The 19,542-nt window shown below is 35.2% G+C and overlaps 2 protein-coding genes across 2 annotated transcripts in view; both read right to left on the reverse strand.

The window, feature by feature from the left end:
• The window catches only part of LRR (Leucine-rich repeat), a 446,397-nt gene that overhangs the window by 409,216 nt on the left and 17,639 nt on the right, over positions 1–19,542 (reverse strand). The window lies entirely within an intron of this gene.
• Positions 14,850–17,395, reverse strand: LOC137247029 (aquaporin-4-like). The gene is made up of 2 exons (XM_067778095.1): positions 16,051–17,395; positions 14,850–15,976 (listed from the first exon to the last, which is right to left on the reverse strand). Exons 1-2 carry the CDS (start codon positions 16,552–16,554, stop codon positions 15,800–15,802), a joined length of 681 nt encoding a protein of 226 aa, XP_067634196.1. The 5' UTR covers positions 16,555–17,395; the 3' UTR covers positions 14,850–15,799.

Raw genomic sequence — 19,542 nt, forward strand, 5'->3', positions numbered from 1 at the left:
AAAATGAAAAATAGCACTGAATGTACTCAAACCGTAACCGTATCTACTCTCTGATTCAGTGTTTTCCAGGCGTGGGTCTATGCCATAGGAAGCAGCCAGACTGATCATGATAGTACGACCCAAGACACCAATATAACGATAGCCTTAAATGCAATCTAATCCAACGAGATAATGTCAGATATGCGGAGGTGCCAAGCCTCTTTGGTGTCCATAATACATCTGAATGTATCCCTTCGCTGGCTCGCAGGACACATCGATATTAAAGGAAATGAATTTGAAGATGAGATGGTAAGAAAAAATTCCGAAAATGGATGTAAGCGAGGGGGATAGTTCCGTATGATCACCGCTGGTTTATCTCCTGAGGTAAATCAAGCGATATGAGATTAGGGAAACGGACTTGCTGTGAGCCAAGCGGTACGACTGCGAAGGGTCCTTATGGTCAGGTTGTATAGGAAAGCTACTTTCCTTTTAAATCTAAACGAATCTTCAGTGAGAATTCTAACGGTTGACATTACTTCTCATTGCGCTATACACCAATGCTTCGACGGTAGCGCATGTTAACAAGCTCCCTTTGTAGAAGCCGCCAGAATGAGGAGGAGAGGGAGCCGGTTCATCACTTTCTTTGCCGATATCCAGGACTGCACCCATGACGACTCAGATTACTAGGCGCACGGTTTTTCGACAGTCTGGTAAAGGTTGGGAAAGTGTATCTTTCACTCTTACTAAAGTTTATCAGAGAAAGCAAATGGTTCGTTGGAGACCACTAGAAAGTTATCGAATTGGTCGAATGTGTCGCTATCCGGCACACACCGGAGGCACTCACAATGGAAGGACTCCTACGAGCCGTTCGAGCTAAACAAGGTTTCAGACAGTGAGATATTTTTTAAATTGATGCTGGCGCGCTATCTCAGATTTTTTCTAAATGACAAAAAATATTAATTGAATAACAATTGCATTAACGCCTTAAGCTTATGAATTCTCCAAAATTACGTAAATTAAATTAGTGAAAAAATTTAGTGCATTTTGCCTAACTATGATCTAAGTAATGTATGTATAAACAATATAATCATATTCCGCCCAGTCAGTCAGACTTATGTACATAGTCGCATAGCCCAGCAGCTGGTCAATCGTACCGCTAGGGAAGTACTTGTTGCCCAACCCAAGCTTTCGGTGCTGTGTTTGCCCAAGCAGAACGCATAAATAATAATAAAAATAAAAAAATATAAAAAATTATGATTGAGATATTCGTTGGAAATGATGATGAACAAACACATCCATATTCATCCATACTCATAGCGTATTTATTTCATGGGGATGGGTTATTAAAATTGTTATCAATTATTTTATATTTTTTGTGATATTGTTTATTTTATATATTTTTTGTTCTTATTCTTTAACCGCTTGTGTGACTCAACAAAAGAGGCAGCACTACACATATCATGACTTTGGATGTGAGCTTGGATGTGGTAAGCAATTTAATAGATGCGTTATAGTTTGAGGAGGCAAAAATTTATAAAAAAAAATATAAATAAATTATCAAAGATAAAAATCGTTAAGAATATGAAAAACAGCATTTAAAAACAAACTATGAGCAATTAGTGAATTTAATTATTGTCATCTGTATAATTCAGTACAATATCGTCAGCTTATATTCGATACCCTCCATCAGCAATTTTAACGAAAATGAGTTTTAAATTGGTAAAATGAGCTCTAACTCACCTTTCCTATATCGTCGCCCACTAGCCAGAAGCATGAATGTGCAATTTTTCCGATTTTGTGTTAGAGGGCTCTTTGGATTAGGTGCAGTGAAATAACTCCCATGAAATAACTACCAATGAAATAAGTCCCAATAAAAATGAAATAACTCCCAACATTAATAAATGAAATAACTCCCAAAGAAGGAAATGAAATAACTCCAAATATTTGCCAGTTATTTCATAATGACACCACAAGTCCCAAAAAAAAAAAATGAAATAACTCCTAAATGAAATAAGGCCCAAAAAAATGAAATAAATCCCAAATCAAAATTTGAAATGGTATCATTATACTATATAATCAGTTACAATGAGATTTGAAAAATACAGCAAACTATTATGTACATATGTATGTAAAAGTTACAATTACAAGAAAAATTGAATAGTGTCGTCGAAGTAAACGTAATTTATTTTAAAAAATCGCATTTTTTTTTATGAAATTAACATAATTTATTAAAAGTAAAAAATAAAAAGAACAAGTCTGCGTAGAACACCTTTCTGCATAGGCGGTAGCCACGGTTATACCACACACCCGGACTTGGCATGGCGTAGCCCAGGGTTATTTTTTATAAGCGCGGCCGAAGGTCGCTTATGCAGAAAGGTGTTCTACGCAGAATTACTATGCATCGCCCGATTTTTTATTCCAAATTTTCTATTTTTTTGTAAAATAAATAAATAGAGTTGAATGGAAAAGGTCCATTTTCCTCGTTGGTACCATTTAAAAATTGTTCAATCATTGGAACAATTTAAAGCATCTGGTACCACCAAGCAAGCAGTGAATTATATAAAATGGCAGTATGCTTGTGTTCGCGGAAAGTAAACAAATAAATCATTAAATTTTACAATAATACGCAAATTTAAACAAATGAAAATAGTTGATTGTGGTTTTATAAACATTATAAAGTGTACTTATGTATAAAATTATTGTGAAAATGTTCGTATGTAGATAAAAAGTGATAGTTATACCATGGTAACTTTAACTACTAATTACTAGTAAATTGTTAATAACAATTAAAAATTACTTACTGATTCTCGTTGAGAACCTATGTGCAAAATTTGAAAGTTCAAACCCCTTTGGTTTACGAATAAAACCAATTGGTCCCTTAATGTATAGCCGACCCATAGAAACTGTTAGAAACACGTCAAAGTTTGATAAAATTTTTAAGAAAATGAAACAACTCCCAACAAAAATGAAATAACTCCCAATGCCTGAATTACAAACAATGAAGTAAGTCCCAATAAAAATGAAATAACTCCCAATCTCAAAAAATTATGAAATAACTCCCAAAGAAATTTTATTGGGGATTATTTCATTTGGGAGTTATTTCATTATGAAATAATTACCAGCAAAAATTATGAAATAAGTCCCAATGAATTGGGAGCTATTTCATAATGAAATAAGTCGCAATTTGTATGGAAAATATTTGGGTGTTATTTCATTTTTTGTTGGGAGTTATTGCATTTGGGAGTTATTACACTGCACCTTTGGATTACGCTTTAGATTCTCTGGGTTCTACTTAAATCTAGAGCTTCCTACGTACATGTACACCCCAATAATTTGCAATGCCATTTTCACGAATTTATAATTCAATCACACAAAGTTGAGACAGAAAAATGAATGTGGCACATTGTATGACACATTCGTAGATATGGCTAAACAATTTTTGAAAAAAAATGAGAACAGCACATATTCGTATGTTCGAATGTTCGGGTATGCGTGCCTGGTATTCTTCAAAAAAAAATTATACCGATGCAGAATTTTTAATAGCTTAATATCCGAAAAAAAATAGTTGTTAATTGAAGGCAAACCGGTTTATTCGAAGCCGTTGCCTCTTCCCGAATCAAAACTAAAATACTTGGAAAAATTGTGTGAAAAACTGGTTATACAAAATAATATCATTCTCTTTATAAAAATCTTGAGGACAACACTTTTCCCAAACCCAACATTTCAGAAGATTCTGATTCTGATGAGAATAAAAACTAGTTCTATCTTTGCAATAATATCTTAAACAAAAACACATTAGTGTATATGAAATTGAATTGAATGTGTAACTTTTCCAATTTACATATGTACATACTTTCGATAAGTCAAAGCCACGGATGTTTTCCGAAGTACTGTGATGCTCCGAATCCCAATACGCCAACGGAATTGGCCTAGCAGGTCTTGGCTTGGCCATAACGTTATTTAAAAATAAATCTGTAGTGATTTGTTTACGTCTTTTGAGGTTAAGGCCATACCATGACCAGTTGGGCCAATTCTTATGGCTTATTCGGATTAAACGCATCAAAATGCATAGAAAGCATGAACAGATTAACCTGATCCGACTACTTTTAATTTTTTTGTATAGATATGTTAACAAAAAATTAGATCAGTTTTTAAAATTTTTGTTGTGCCAGAAAAATGAATGGGCTAAATCTCGGAGAATAGAAGGGATGCGAGCAGAACAATTATCTCAGTTAAAAGAGCATAGTGTAAAATTTGAGAGAGCAATAAACTTTGAAACTCGATTTCCCAACATTTTCATTTTGGCACATTCATGCTTCTGGCAAGCGGCGGGCGACGATATGACATTAAAACTGCTTTAAAACTGAGCTCAAACGAAATAAATTATCACTTTGAAAATTTCTCTTTCAGCAAACAATTTTTTTTTTTTCACCACACATTTTCATACCCAACTATACTTAAGCTTAAAAACATATAGCCTTAGTCGCATAATATTGGCATGCGATAGTGTTATAGGGTCCAGATAGACATAAACTTCCATATATCAATAAAATCAGTGTCGGAAAATTTTTTGATTGCGTCAGGTCCATCTGTCCTTCCGTCCGCGGTTCACGTTTTTGATAATACATGCCTTGAAAATCAACTTCATGCCCTTCGATATGGAACTCTAGCACTTTACCCACTATTACAAGGCATCATTCTCAAGACATGGTTCGTAGCAAGCGCTACATCTAAAAAACTAATATTTTTTTTTGATCTGCAATAACCTCTATCAACAATATTTTTTATAAAAATAATTTTCATTATCTAACTTTTAAACTAAACTAAGCTGAGTTTAGAATAAAAAACTAGTTTGACTACACAATGGGATCTTTTATCATCCATTGGGGTAATTCATATTATAAGCAAATTACAATAAAGCAGCCAAAACTGGCTTTTTTTTTGCTCTCCTGAAAAACTGTGTTTTTGCTGATAGAGGGTATTGAATATACGCTGACGATATACAAATCTTAAACAAAAATGTTTTTTTTTTATAATTTACGTAATTGATCATGATTTTTTGTGATTCGCAGCGCTTGTAGATTTTTATTCCAAATAATTGTGGTATTGCTTGCATTTTTTTGTTTATTCCGCTTTTATTTTTCCACATTTTTTTTTTTCTTCAAAGTTATTAAAAATTCAGCAGGCGTTTACAGAAATTGCAAAGCAAATACATAACACTCGAGTTCATTTCCAACGTCTGTTATTTGTAACGCCTTTCGTTAAGTTAAACATCAATGCCTTCATACATAGACCTACAGACATAGTAACAGAAGCACCTGGTTTTCAAAATCTGGGAAACATTTTCTAGAAGCAAGTATTAAAGTGTTATGCCTTATCGATAGATTTCAGCACAATATAAACAGTTTTATCTCGATAATCGATTTCGAGGGCGTACAGTAGCGAACACAAAAATATCATTGACAATTGTTATCAAATATTACTGCCCGATTCAAGATGAATCATTCATACATATGACGAAATTTGGACGAGGAGGGACGGAGAAAACGGTATCAAGCAAAGGCAGACAAAAGCGTGGGGTAGACGAGCTCGGTTAGGGAGCGACAGCTAATGGTGAGCTCAATGTTTTCCCCAGTGACGGGCAGTGGACATAGGTCCGCCAGGCAGTGGAAACTGATGAAGAACTCTGCCATAAGCAACCCACGATACCGCAAACGGTTTGAGGTGTAAGTAGCCATGGGCGAAAGCAAGACACTGTGATCGGCTGAAGACAGTAACCCTGTTTTAAAGAGATTGAAAGGACACAATTCCAAATTGCCACCACGACGACACGTCCATCTCTGAAAAGCTGCAGAACATAAATAAGGGCGGTATTTATTTGTTCACCAGAAAGATAAATCTTAAGGGAAAAATCATAAAGAACCTCGATAACAAAAGTTAAGCAGGGCAACAAGGCGTAAGCCAAATGACGAATGGTGAACAAAAGTTCAATGATGCTGCGAGGGTTACGTATAAACCTTTTAGTCGGCGTCGAGCGAACTCATCCTGTGTGTGAACTTTTTTATACAGGTATGTGCGGAGTTTACTACGTGAAATCAAGAGACAGGGTGAAAGCCGCAGATATGGAAAAAAACTTGGTACTAAAAAACATAAGCTATAACAACCTGGAGAATCATTGCAGAGCAACGATATAGTTTCTAATGATATCGATCTCAACCTTGGATAAATCCTGCGGACTAAAATAATTTCGACTAGTTCTGGAAAGAGCTCCGCAATCAATCATAAAGTGACTTGACGATTCCACCTCATTATCCTCCATACAGGTGCAGCAGAATGGTGTTTCCAGTATATTGAGACGTCCCGCATAGATTCCCATTGAACAGTGCCCAGTCAAAACCCCAATGACCATTGATAGATGAACCTTGGTGTATCCAATCAAACCTCTAACATCCACTTCCGGCCAGAAGGATCTTGCTACCCTGCAATAAGTGCTGCCCGCCCAACGCTTGCTGAGCTGTCTCGATGCCTATCTATCAGAGCTGTTGAAGAATGAAATCATCTGCTTTTTGAAATTAGAGCATTTCTACAATCAGTATTTCACAATTTTTTCTTCACACGAGAATTATGCTTTAAATTTTTTAATTTTGCAATCATGCTAAGAAATAAGGATTTCATTCAGCACCGCATGCAATTGAAAAGAATGCTAAATCAAACTGCAGAAATAAATATACTGAAATCAATGAGTGCACTCAGGTGATTTCACATTTTTGGTATGTGAAGTCATGCATTCAGTACCAATCACTTGCTACAAAAATGCTCAAATACTCCCTAAAATAGTACGAAAAAATTTAAGTTCCTTTTTATGAAAGTTGAAATTTAAAAATTTATTAGTTGAAACAACTTGCTCAATAGCGTTAAACATGACAATTTGAAAAAGCGCAATGTAAAACAGAAAAAAAAGTATTATTTTCGGCAGGTTGAACATTCCTGTCTTTCATACTAACTTCTTTTTTCCCAATAAACAATGGAACAAAATATCTGAAAGAAAGAAAATGTTAATCCTCAATTTGCTTATCTATCTTTTACATCATTTAAGTAAAAACTTGTTCAGAAAGTTTACTCAAACATTAATTTGCAGCTTGTTTTTTGTTTAAGAAACATTAGAGACGGGCATTTCGGAAAATATTTGAACTTTGACCGATCTATTTTAGGCCACCTTGCATACACATGTATATTCCATCCCATTTGCGAAATTCGAAAAATCTCGAAAAACTGAAAAATTACAAAAAAATTTTAAATATTTTTTTGAATTTTTTACATTTAAAAACAAATTAAAAAAAAAAAAAGATCCCAAACGGTCAATTTTTGAAAAAGTTATAGCATTTCGAAAACAAAAACGGTGTTTTTTTAAAAATTCATAACTTTTTTTGAGTTGGATGAAAAAATTTGAAAAACTTCTGAAAAACGTCTTTCGTAAGCAAGAAAAGCCAATTCTAAAGGGGTCGGGTTCAAAATTGGTCGAAATGGGACACACGCAGTTCAGTACTGTTTTTGGGCGCACCGTTTAAAAAATATCTCTGAAGGCAATGATGCGAGGGTAATAATACCTGGCAGCTAGATGAAAAACATCACTACTACAACATTTTAGAAAAACAGGCGGGATTGGGAAAGGGGATGTGGCACTTCCCCTAAAGAATGTATTTCCATATCGCTTAAATCCTGGGCCGCTAAATCCACATTACTGAAACTTCGAATAGCTGCTAATCTTGTTATTGCTGAAGTGTTAACTAAATCCAACTGAATTTTTTACATCCTTAACCAGTGAAGTGACATCACTGGAATTTAATGCAGTTGCTTTTATTGCTAATATTTCACTTTTAGGAAAAGTGGGAAACCTTGCAAATGGAAGTGTGTACCCACAGAACTCTATCATAGTGTCTTGAATGTATATATAAATACGCGCACTGTTGTGCGAACACTTTCGAGAGAAAATACAGTTTGTGAAAAAACCCATCTAAAAGGAAAACGACTCAACCAATAGAGAATTTGGAAAGGATTGCTTCAATAAAATTAATTGATTGAAGTGAATTTTAAAGGTGTTTTCTATTTGGAACAAAGCTTCAATACAACATCAAAATTATTATTTCATTATTGATTTATTGGAAGGCTTTTAGATACAAAAATATAGTCCGTTTTCTTGGAGTTTCGGATTTCATAGTTAATGTTACAATATTTTCATTTAAAAAGTCATTATATAATTAATGAAATTCATAAAAGCACCAAGAAAATGCAAATTATTATTTCTGCAAAGTTTGCGGCACAAGATAATATGGATTTTAAAAATTTTTAAACATATTTGGTTGGGTGAAATATTTTTGAATATTTGAGTATGCATTTTATTTTGATTATATTCGAAGTGCTTTCTCTTTTAACTATTTTTTGTTAAAAACGTTATATTTCAAAAGTTAAATTGTGGGTCCATTAAACTTCTGTGTAAAATTTGTGTTACTGTGATTTTAGGTGTACTTGAAAACTAAATAATATAGGAGATTTAAGAATAAGGTTAGCTCTCAAATGAATTCTAAATTAACATTGATAAAAATGCTTATTGGGTTGTCAAATAATTAAAATTTTTTTATTTAATTTTTTGTTTTGGTTTTGACAGTAAAAAAACATGACCGCTCTTCTGCTATCACAGTGTAGCAAATTCGACAAATATGAAAAATAAAAAACAGCTTGTGGTAGATCAAAATGGTGGAAGGTGAAGCTTTGTAACTTGTAACAATTGATAGTATTGACGGTTTATTGTTTGTTTCGAAACTATCGAAGAACATAGATTAATCAAAACTCTCAAAAAGTTTCCCTTCTTCCAAGTCTCAAAGGGTGCACCGCATATTATCTGGTAGGTAAGCATCGGTGCAATTCAGGAATGCAACATCTAATCCAAGAAGAATTAAACAACAAACTTCAACATATAGAAGCTCCTTTCGCCACCAGAAGGAGTTACCATTGTATCCTCCGCCGACGAATTTACGATAATATCTACAGATCCCGGCCCAACTATCAATACGGCACCGGAGAACTCAGACGTATTTAGAAGAAAAACATAAACATGTCCTCAGAGATATCCACAAAAGGTCGTCGGACCTCTATGCCAGAAATTTCCCGGCGAACCCCTTTCTTAAAGATAATTATACTGAAGTCGCAGAAGAGGAAAACAATCTCGCTCGGGAGACCCGCGTCACTCTAGCTCAACTTCGATCTGGATACTGTAACAGGTTAAACTCTTACCTATCCAGGATCAAACGCGACATACAAAATGTATGTCCTGCCTGCAACCTGTCCCCACATGACACCAACCATCTCTTTAATTGCAATGTGGAACCAACGCCTCTAACACCCCTTTCACTATATCCATCCCTGTTGAAACTACAGGTTTCCTAGGATATTGATGACAATTTTTTAGTGGTCGCACCTGTTGGATGACAACATCGACGGTTTTGTGTACAATCGTTAGTATCACAAATTCATTCTAGCGGCAATTTTTACACATGATGTATGTTAACACGAACAAAAATAAATACGAATTTTTTAATAATTAATAATGAATGCCGGTTAGCTAAAGTGGTCCCTTGAGTAGCTTATTATAAAATTTACAGCAGTAATAAAATGTATTGGAGGACGAAAATAGACGAATATCGCCTGACGTTGTTAATCGGTCTCTCCAATAAACACTTTTTGTACGGCATAAATTAAACTAAAATTTTCGCTCTCCCTTCGATTCATAAAATTAAACACATGTTTAATTCACGGTATTAAAAATATAATTATATTAAAATAAGCATATATGTAGTGGCTCCTCAGAGTTATTCCACATCCAATGTAGCACACTCCAAAACTTTCATTGTATTTATCGTATCACCCCGAATTTGCTTAGACTTTTTTCTGTAATGAAACACTGTGGATTGCTTCTTGACGTCTATCGCTTCGAATTTTTAAATGCTTTTTTCTACACTTTCACTGCAAGAACACCATTGAAATGCACTTTATAAAATACACATTTTATGTGGCAATTGATTTCCATTAACCTCCTTGAAAAATAATGCTTAAATTAATAGAAATCAGTAAAGAACTTTATTAAAATACAAAATGTCAAAACATTGAGTCAGAGTCACCGTAGTTATTGAATGCGAAGCCAATTTTGGACCTTATGACTAAATATTATTTTGTTGTAGGTAATATTATATTCCAATTTAGTTTTTTGAATATTTTGACTGAAATTCGTATGTCTGATTTCTTCCAATCGGAATTGTTGAAATATGATACATAAAATAGCAACCCTAAATTTGTAACAATGCGTATGTCAGATAATCTCACTCTTTTATTGTTTTTTGACACTTTGAGTGTCTTATTAAACGTTGAACAGTACACTCGTGTTTTTCTTATTGATCTTTGGGAAAAAACTCAACATAACTTTTAACAGGTTATGGGCCCAGTAAGCGCATGTTCAATTGAAAGTTAAAAAGTATATTTTTCGTAAAATGAGTTCGATGTACCAGATCGAGAAGCTGGACGATAAGAATTATGATTCTTGGTCCGTTCAGATGCGCAGTGTGTTGGTGCATTCTGAGCTATGGAAAATAACGTCAGGGGAGTGCAAAAGAGACGACACAGGTGATGCTGACAAAGTGGCAAAGTGGATTGCTCGCGACGAGAAGGCTTTGGCCATGGTCACATTAAGCGTGAAGCCAACGCAAATGAATTATTTGCGGCATTGCAAAACGTCGGAAGAAGCGTGGAAAAAACTTAAAGAAGTTTATCAGCCAAGTGGTCTGGTAAGAAAAGTTTCACTTTATAAAAAGTTATTGAGCCTAAAAATGTCAGAGGGTGAAAACGTTGCGGCGTATTTGAATGTGTTCACCACAATTATGGACAAACTAGCTGAAGTGGGCATAGAGCTAAATCAAGAGCTGGTTGCCATTATATTATTATCTAGTTTGCCAAAAGAATTCGAGAATTTTGTCATTGCGATGGAAACGAGGGACAATCTTCCAGCGGTTGACGTTCTAAAATTGAAGCTTCTAGAAGAAGGCGAGCGTCGTGGTAGCATGCATGAACATACAGCTAACGAATTTAGCGGACAGCAAGCGTTTGCAGCGAAGTCGACGTCTAGCGGCAACAGAGAGAAGAAAAAAGGCAATTACAACAATGTTACTTGCTATCGTTGTGAAAAAAAGGGTCATATAAAAAGCAATTGTTCGGCGAAATTAAACAAATCTACGAAAGAAAACGATTCAGCTAAACAGCAACAACAAAGCTCCTTCACTGCTTTGGGTGCAACAGATTGCGAAACATTCGACAGAGGAAAGTGGTGTTTAGATAGCGGCGCGACAGCGCATATGTGTTGCGACCGAAAATTGTTCTCGAACTTTGTGAATCATACAGAGTGGATCGCATTGGCCGGTGACAACAGCATTCGTGCAGAAGGTAAAGGCGATGTCAAAATACAAACGGACATGTATGTTGTGACACTAAAAGACGTTTTGTTCGTGCCTGGTATGAGAGGCAATTTTATATCAGTCGGTCGTGCAGTCGAGATGGGCTGCGCAGTAGTTTTTGGCAGCGAATTTGCAACAATTAAGAAAAACGGCGCCGATATTTTGCGTGTAAAAAGAACAAAGCATTTGTTTATGCTGAGTAATGAGAAAAGTGGTTGTTTTGGTGCTATTCAAAGTGACGCAGTAATGTGGCATAATAGATTTGGCCACATAAATTATGCGAGTTTGAAAGAAATGTCAAACAAGTGCATTGTAAATGGTTTAGAAAATGTAGATTTTTCTGTGAAGCCATCGTGTCAAACGTGTATGCTTAGCAAAATACACACACAACCATTTCCAAGTGCAGCAGAAAATAAATCAAAGAATTTGTTAGAATGGATACATACGGATGTATGTGGGCCATTTGAAACAACTTCACTTGGTGGTGCGAAGTATTTTTTACTATTTATTGCCGACATGTCAAGGCGAGTTTTTGTTTACTTCTCAAAATCAAAAGATGAAGTTTTTGATAAATTTGTATCGTTTTGCTCAATGGTAGAGCGACAAACTGGCAGAAAAGTGAAAGCAGTTCGTAGTGACAATGGACGTGAGTACGTCAACAAATCATTTAATGAATATTTTGATAAGCATGGCATAGTGCGGCAATTAACAGTTCCCTACACTCCTCAGCAAAATGGGGTGGCTGAGAGGGCAAACCGCACGTTGGTTGAAATGGCCAGGTGTTTATTGGCACATTCGGGTATGTGTGCGGCGCTATGGGCAGAGGCAACGGCAACTGCCGTGTATTTGCGGAATCGATTGCCAACTAAGACATTAAATAATATGACACCATATGAAGCATGGTGTGGTAAGAAACCTACAATAAAACATTTGCGAGTATTTGGCTCTACGGCAGTGGCATTAGATAAAACGCAGCGTAGCAAATTTAAAGTGAAGGGTAAACAATACAAAATGGTTGGTTACTCAATGGTTTCAAAAGCGTATAGACTATACGATCCTGATGTTAGACAGGTGGTTGAAAAACGCGACGTATTATTTGATGAATGCCATAGCGTGGAAGCATGTAACGACGAACAAATAACATTAGATTTTTTTGATAACAATCAGGTTCAAGCCGACACTGGTACTGCTGGTGATGTAGATTCTGATAAAGAAATCTGTAGCGATGATAATAAAGAAATCTGTAGCGATGATAATGCAAGCGATATGTATGCGAGTGCTGAAGAAGAAGTTGAGCACATTGGGCGTGGTAGACCTAAGCTCGTGCGTAATGGTAAACGAGGTCGTCCACGAAAAGTATTTAATGTTTTAAATGCTATGAGCACTAAGGAGGTGCTTGTTCCTCAAACATACGAGGAAGCAATTAGTAGCGATGAAGTTGATTTATGGAAGGCCGCCATGAAAAAAGAACACGATTCGTTGGTTGGAAATAATACATGGTCTTTGGTAGACTTACCAAAGGGCCAGTCAATAGTAGGGTGCAAGTGGGTATATACCCTAAAGCGCAACGAACATGGTGACATTGAGCGGTATAAGGCACGGTTGGTGGCAAAGGGGTGTTCACAGAAGTATGGAGTGAATTACTCGGACACTTTTTCTCCAGTATGTCGTTTTGAGACCATACGGTGGGTATTGGCATTAGCAGCAGAGATGAAACTACATGTACACCAGATGGATGTATGCACAGCATATTTAAACAGCGAACTAGATGATGTCGTATACATGAAACAACCACAAGGTTACCGTGATGAAAGTCAACCAACAAAAGTCTTAAGGTTGAACAAGGCCATATACGGTTTGGAGAAGTCTGGAAGAGCTTGGAATTTCAAGTTAGATGAAGCGTTAAGAAGTTTAGGTTTCAGTCAGTGCGAGAGCGAACGCTGTTTGTATAAACAAGATATAGAAGGTAACCTTTGCTTAATCCTTGTTTATGTTGATGATCTGCTTCTAGCATGCCAATCGAAGGAAATCATGACTAGGGTCAAGGCGAATATATGTGATATTTTTGAATACATTGACAAGGGTCCCCTTCATATGTTTTTGGGTATGCAGATTGAGCGTGAAGGTGAACTAGGTGATATCACCACTGTTCAATCCCAATATATCAAAGATTTATTGACGCAGCATGGTATGGAAGTATGTAGGTCAGCATCGACACCATTAGATGCTGGTTACCAAGTAGCGTGTGATGATGAACGTTGTACTAGGGTTGATCAGACATCATACCAATCTACGATTGGGGCGCTGATGTGGCTGGCGCTTTCGACAAGACCGGATATATTCCATTCGGTAGCCAAGTTGGCACAGCGAAACAAAGATCCACATAGCGAACATTTGGCGGGCATAAAGCACATTTTAAGATACCTAGCATCAACCAAAAATATGAAGTTGCGATATAGGGCATGCGGTCAAGGGTTGAAGGGTTACGCAGATGCCGATTGGAGCGCCAACAGAATTGATCGAAGATCATACACCGGCTACGTGTTCTTCCTTGCAGGAGGGGCGATTTCCTGGAAGTCAGAAAAACAGGATTGTGTAGCCTTAAGCAGTACCGAGGCCGAATACATGGCCATGTCATCGGCAGCAAAAGAAGCACTACATTTAAGACGTATTATAATTGAGATTGGATGTGGTAACGGTCAAACTCTAACGATATTGTACGGGGATAACATTAGTGCTCAACATTTGGCAAAGAATCCAGTGCATCATGCTAGATCGAAGCACATTGATATCAGATATCATTTTATTAGAGAGATTGTTGAGAAAGGTGAAATAAAGTTAGAATATGTATCAACTAATAACATGATAGCTGATATTTTAACAAAAAAATTGTCGAAGAAGAAACATACAGATTTAATGAAATTGTTAAGTTTAGAAGAATAACATTCGCATTGAGGAGGGGTGTTGAAATATGATACATAAAATAGCAACCCTAAAGAAAAAACCTCAACATAACTTTTAACAGGAATTAAAGCACATTTTATTGGGTTTAATTCCTTTGAAGCAAAATCCACCGAATAAAACTTTTAGAATCAAACATAATGTTTTGAATGAAATATGGCATTCCGGTTATTTATAACTATTTTGACAACTTCAAACCAATCACAGATATGTTAACCATCAAAAGTACGAAAGTATCAACCCTAAAAATGAAAATTTCAATGGAACTGAATGAAAAGGTGATTGCAGTCAAAAAATTTTGCAATCACTCGTGAGTGGGAGTGCTCTCGATGCACTCACAATCAAACTGAATGCTTTTTTTACAGTCATGCAATCACTAACAGAATTTTTGAATGGAAAACATGAACTCGCATTCAAACTTTGCTTATATATTTGAAATCAACCAATCATATTTGTAAAATGAATCAGTCTTGATTTATAACTGTATTGATTGAATCATTTTACAGCTCTGCTATCTATGCAGGATAAATCACAGATGAGAACGAAATCTCGAAATCCCTACAAGAATCTTCATCCGGTTCAATTGTAGCGATGCGTGGTTAGAGATTCCGCTTGACAGTTGAAAGATTTATCACTATGGCCCGGGACTCAGATAATCTTAATGATAAAATAGTTTGATGCAATCGCAAGCCGGGTCAAGCACTCCCAAACCACCCTCGAACGCACTATAGTTTAACTCAAGACCTTGATAGTCGCTTGGCTATAAGAGTAGATGTTAAGTTCCCTAACCGTAGTAGCACCGGATAGCATTTCATCCATCGCATCCTTAATCACAGCAGCTTCCGCTTGGAATACACTGCAGTGATCAGCCAACTTAAACTTGCGGCTTTCATTTAGCTCTTGACAAAGACCCCTTCCGTCCAGCTTCTACCCATCATTGAACAAGTTAACTGGTCCCCTGCCCCAGATAAGTCCCCTTCCTCATTCCTCTCTGTGGTGAAGGTTGCACAGGGCGCAGTTATAGGCACACGATAGTCCGTCCTATCATAAAGTCGAACTTGTTAAGGCTAGAGTGCCCGAAGTCAGAAACCCATAGCCCATATCACGAAGCCTTACCAGCGACCGGGCCGCGGCCGTTTTCCCCGCAATATCTACTGGATGTATGTAAGAACAAAGATAAAAGGTGTACAAGTTTCCATAACTTTTATTAGTAAAAATTTAATACAGAAATAATAAAAATGTTTATTTTAAATTTTGACCAACTCTAAAATTCACATCGAAAATAACTCATTCTTTAACTAATAATACCCTTGTAGGGATTTACACTTACAGAAAAATTAACCGGCCTTTTGATGTTATTATTAACATGCCTTATTAAAAAAGCTACGTGGTGAAAATAACAGCTTCCAGAGCACTGGTGCAAAAATTCCAGCCGAAAATTGACTAGCCAAATACAATGGAGCATCATCGAATTTTTGATGATACACGGCTGGTATTAAAACAATTGCAGGATTCATAAAAGCGCCAGTCCATTGTCCCTATACAAGGAATTGAAATAGTATTTGTTACTTTTTTAAGCGAAAATAAAAGAAAAGCGAAGTTCACAACTTACACCAGCAAGCGAGCAAGCTGCCACTAAAGATCCAATACGCAATGATACAGAATCCAAATATTGCGAATTTCGAGAATCCCACAATGCACACCAACCGAATAGTAAAGTTGTGGTTAAAACCAACTCAATAACGAATGTTTGATCCCATGATAAACTACCATTCGGTGTGGCCAAACATAAATCCTTATTAATTGTATCAGATGGTAACATAGCAGTGAGGAGAAAGAAACCGCTTAACGCACCAAGAAATTGTGCTAACATATAAGTTAAAGCCATTTTCAATGAAATATAACGCATCATATAACAGGCAAGTGTGATGGCGGGATTTGCATGGCCACCAGATACGAAACCAAAGCAATGTATAATAATCATTACGACCATGCCATATTGTAATTTCGGCAATTCGCCACCATCCGCACAACCCAAGCAGCTGAGCGCAACCAGCAATGCTGTGCCTGAGAATTCGCCCAGATAACGCATTATTTTTACAAATTTGGTAGACATTTTCTATATTGAATCCTTAAATAATTACGATTTTTTTTTTAATAATTAAGTTAAACTTGAAAATTTTGTCCGTTATACTAAAGTTAAATCATTTATTTTGGTTTGTTTTTGTTTAAGAAACGAAGATTTAGTAGTTTATTTTGAAAAAATTTTTGTGACACAAGTTAATTTTCTTTTAACAATAAAGAAAAAGCAAACTTTTTTAAATTTTTGAATGAAAAGTACAGCAACATCCCGAAAAGTCAACAATTTCTGTATAACAAAAACATTTTTGGATCCTTCGAAATACAGCCGAAAAGATTTTTTCGTTGTAACTTGGTTATTTGACGTCCGATTTTTAAAATTGTTATGTCATTATTTTGGCCTTGAGAAGATTCACATTTCCGTTTAATGTCCTTTTAAGCTATGAAGTCGTTTTCACATGATTAGGTCAGCTAACAAAGTTGTACCCCCTAAAGTATCCTTTTTTCCTTTCCAAACGAAAGTACTTAAAAATTCAAGAAAGTGTTGCTTTGAAGCCATATTACTAAAATAATAAACAAAGAAGTTATAGCACATTCAATATTTATTGCAACTGTTATTTTACCTGATACTTATTATACTTACACCTGAAACTCATGATATTTTTGGAGGAAAAATTATAATTAGGGTTTGCATTGAAAAGTTAATGAAGATATACCAAATATCATAAATAGGGGAAATCAAATTAATAAGTGAGTCAAACCTGTTGTTTCATATTTATAATAATACTATCTCCGTTTTTCGGAGTTAGACTCCAAGAAATAGATATTGGCTTTTATTTTTTTGTTAACGCTTTCAGCAAATGGAAAAAGTAAAAATGTGGTCGTGGTCCGCTCTTTTCCCTTATTTGAAGGGCTGAATTCTTTTTGTTTTTTTTTTTTTTGGAGTATAACAGCTGTTATACGAGGTGAAAAGTCAGAAGCCAGAGTCTGACTTTAGTCAGAAGTCAGAGTCTGACTTTTCACATCGTATAACAGCTGTTATACTAAATTTCTCAAAAAAAGAATTCAGCCCTTCAAATATGGGAAAAGAGCGGACTACGACCACATTTTTACTTTTCCAATTTGCTCAGCGCGTTAACAAAAAAAATAAAATTTCGAAATGTAGAATTTCGAACTTCGAAAGCCGATATCTATTTTTTGGAGGCTAACTTCGAAAAACGGAGATAGTACTTTGTTTACTTAAGCCTCAATCTCTACAAAAAAGTGGGTTTTGTCCAATATCAAGAAAAAAAGTTGACTTTGTCGCATAGTGTTATTATTATAAACACGAAACAACAGGTTTGGCTCACTTATTTACTTTGACTTCCCCTATTTTTGATTTTAAAATTTGTCTTTTTTTAGGTTCTGTAACATAGGTTTTTTTTTATTAAATTTGATTTCTTATAAATTTGTTTCCACATGTTTTATTGTTAGTTTTCTAAAGAATTTTTTGATTTGAATAAATTTACATTCTTAGCACTCATATATAGAACTTTGCAGATTTTGCTCAAAAATTAAGATTACATATTGCAACAAAACTTTTCACATTTGTTTACTTTTATTTAGTTTTAATTGTTTTTTTCTGTTTTTTACAATAATAATTTTTTTTTTAATTTTGTACTTGTTTTATTATTTTTATTAAGTCTTATTGCTTTTTTAATTTTTTAGTTGTGCGTTCCTTAGATTTTTGTCTTAAAACAGAGTTTTGTTAAAAAAAAAAGACTTGTAATTTTTTTTTTTTTTTTTCACCAATTTAAAACTTTTTTCGTTTTTAATATTATTTTTTAATAGTGTTTTAGTTTTGGGCATTATGGTTTAATATTGACTTTTGGCAAATTTTTTAAAACGAGTTTTTTGTTTCGAAATTAACCTCCGGTGTGAAAGGCGAAGCACTTTGCCACCATATGTAAGCAGCCGCCGCTAATAAATTCCCAGCGGTTTAGGGGGTCAGAATATACCCGCGGTAGGTATGCCTTTCGTAAAATACCAGATTCAAGGGGCTGTGTAGCGCAACCCTTTAGGTTGCCAGCCCAATATATAGCTTCTCCAAACCCAATTGTCAACCTCACCTCTTTCGAAAAGTGTCATCGTTCTGTAAAGTGTTGCCAATGTGTCATATAAATGGTACTTGCATGAAGAAGTACTAACCTACATTTGCACGTCCTCAATTGGTGATTTATTAATTGAAGAAAAGGCAATCTATATATATAAAAATGTTGTGTGAGTTGGTTACAGCCTTCAAAACTACAGAACTACTTAACCGATTTAAATTATTCCTTTTATGTATTGTTCTCCGTAGTCCCAGGATCATTTTTAGTGAAAAAAAATTAGAGTTGCAACCTTATTAAAAATTTTGAATTGATAAATATAATAAACGTATTATAGAATAATACAATGTACAAAAACACACCAAATTGGCAATTTATACAATTTGGGCAATTTATTACGCAATTTATCATATAATACATTGTAATAATAAATGAAACCAAAACATTGTACACATTTTCTTACAACACACAAACATTTAAAAGTTTTATGTTTTCATTCCATTCCATACGCCTAATACCAATACGCACATTTTGACAGTCTGAACAAATGTATGTTGCTGCTGTAGAGACGAGCCAACCAGCTATCAAATTACTATTGTGTAAGCTAAATTGAGTTGTATGAACACCACTCAATTTAAATCGAAATTCAATTTATTTTTCTGTTTGAACATAGTATAACGTGTATTTCTTCCAAGATACTTAGTAGACCTAATTGCAAAACCTCTTTTTTGTTGGGGTTGTCACCTGGTTGAAATTTTTTAGATCAAGAAAATTTGTGAAAATCAATGATTGAAATATTTCAAGAGCATCCGGTATGGGAAAGGTATTACAAAAATGTAAAATTATTATTTGGGATGAGTGAACAATGGACATATAAAAAATCACTTGAGACGCTTGATCGAAAGTTGCGATATTTGCGAAAAAATATTCAACCATTC

Source organism: Eurosta solidaginis, chromosome 3 (genome assembly GCF_040869045.1).
Source record: "Eurosta solidaginis isolate ZX-2024a chromosome 3, ASM4086904v1, whole genome shotgun sequence".
Classification (NCBI taxonomy): Eukaryota; Metazoa; Arthropoda; class Insecta; order Diptera; family Tephritidae; genus Eurosta; species Eurosta solidaginis.

Coding starts and splice junctions, on each gene's coding strand:
- LOC137247029 (XM_067778095.1), bottom strand. CDS start 16,554: ATGTCTACCAAATTTGTAAAAATAATGCGTTATCTGGGCGAATTCTCA. Junction 15,977..16,050: donor CAGCTTGCTCGCTTGCTGGT/GTAAGTTGTGAA, acceptor TTCCTTGTATAG/GGACAATGGACTGGCGCTTT.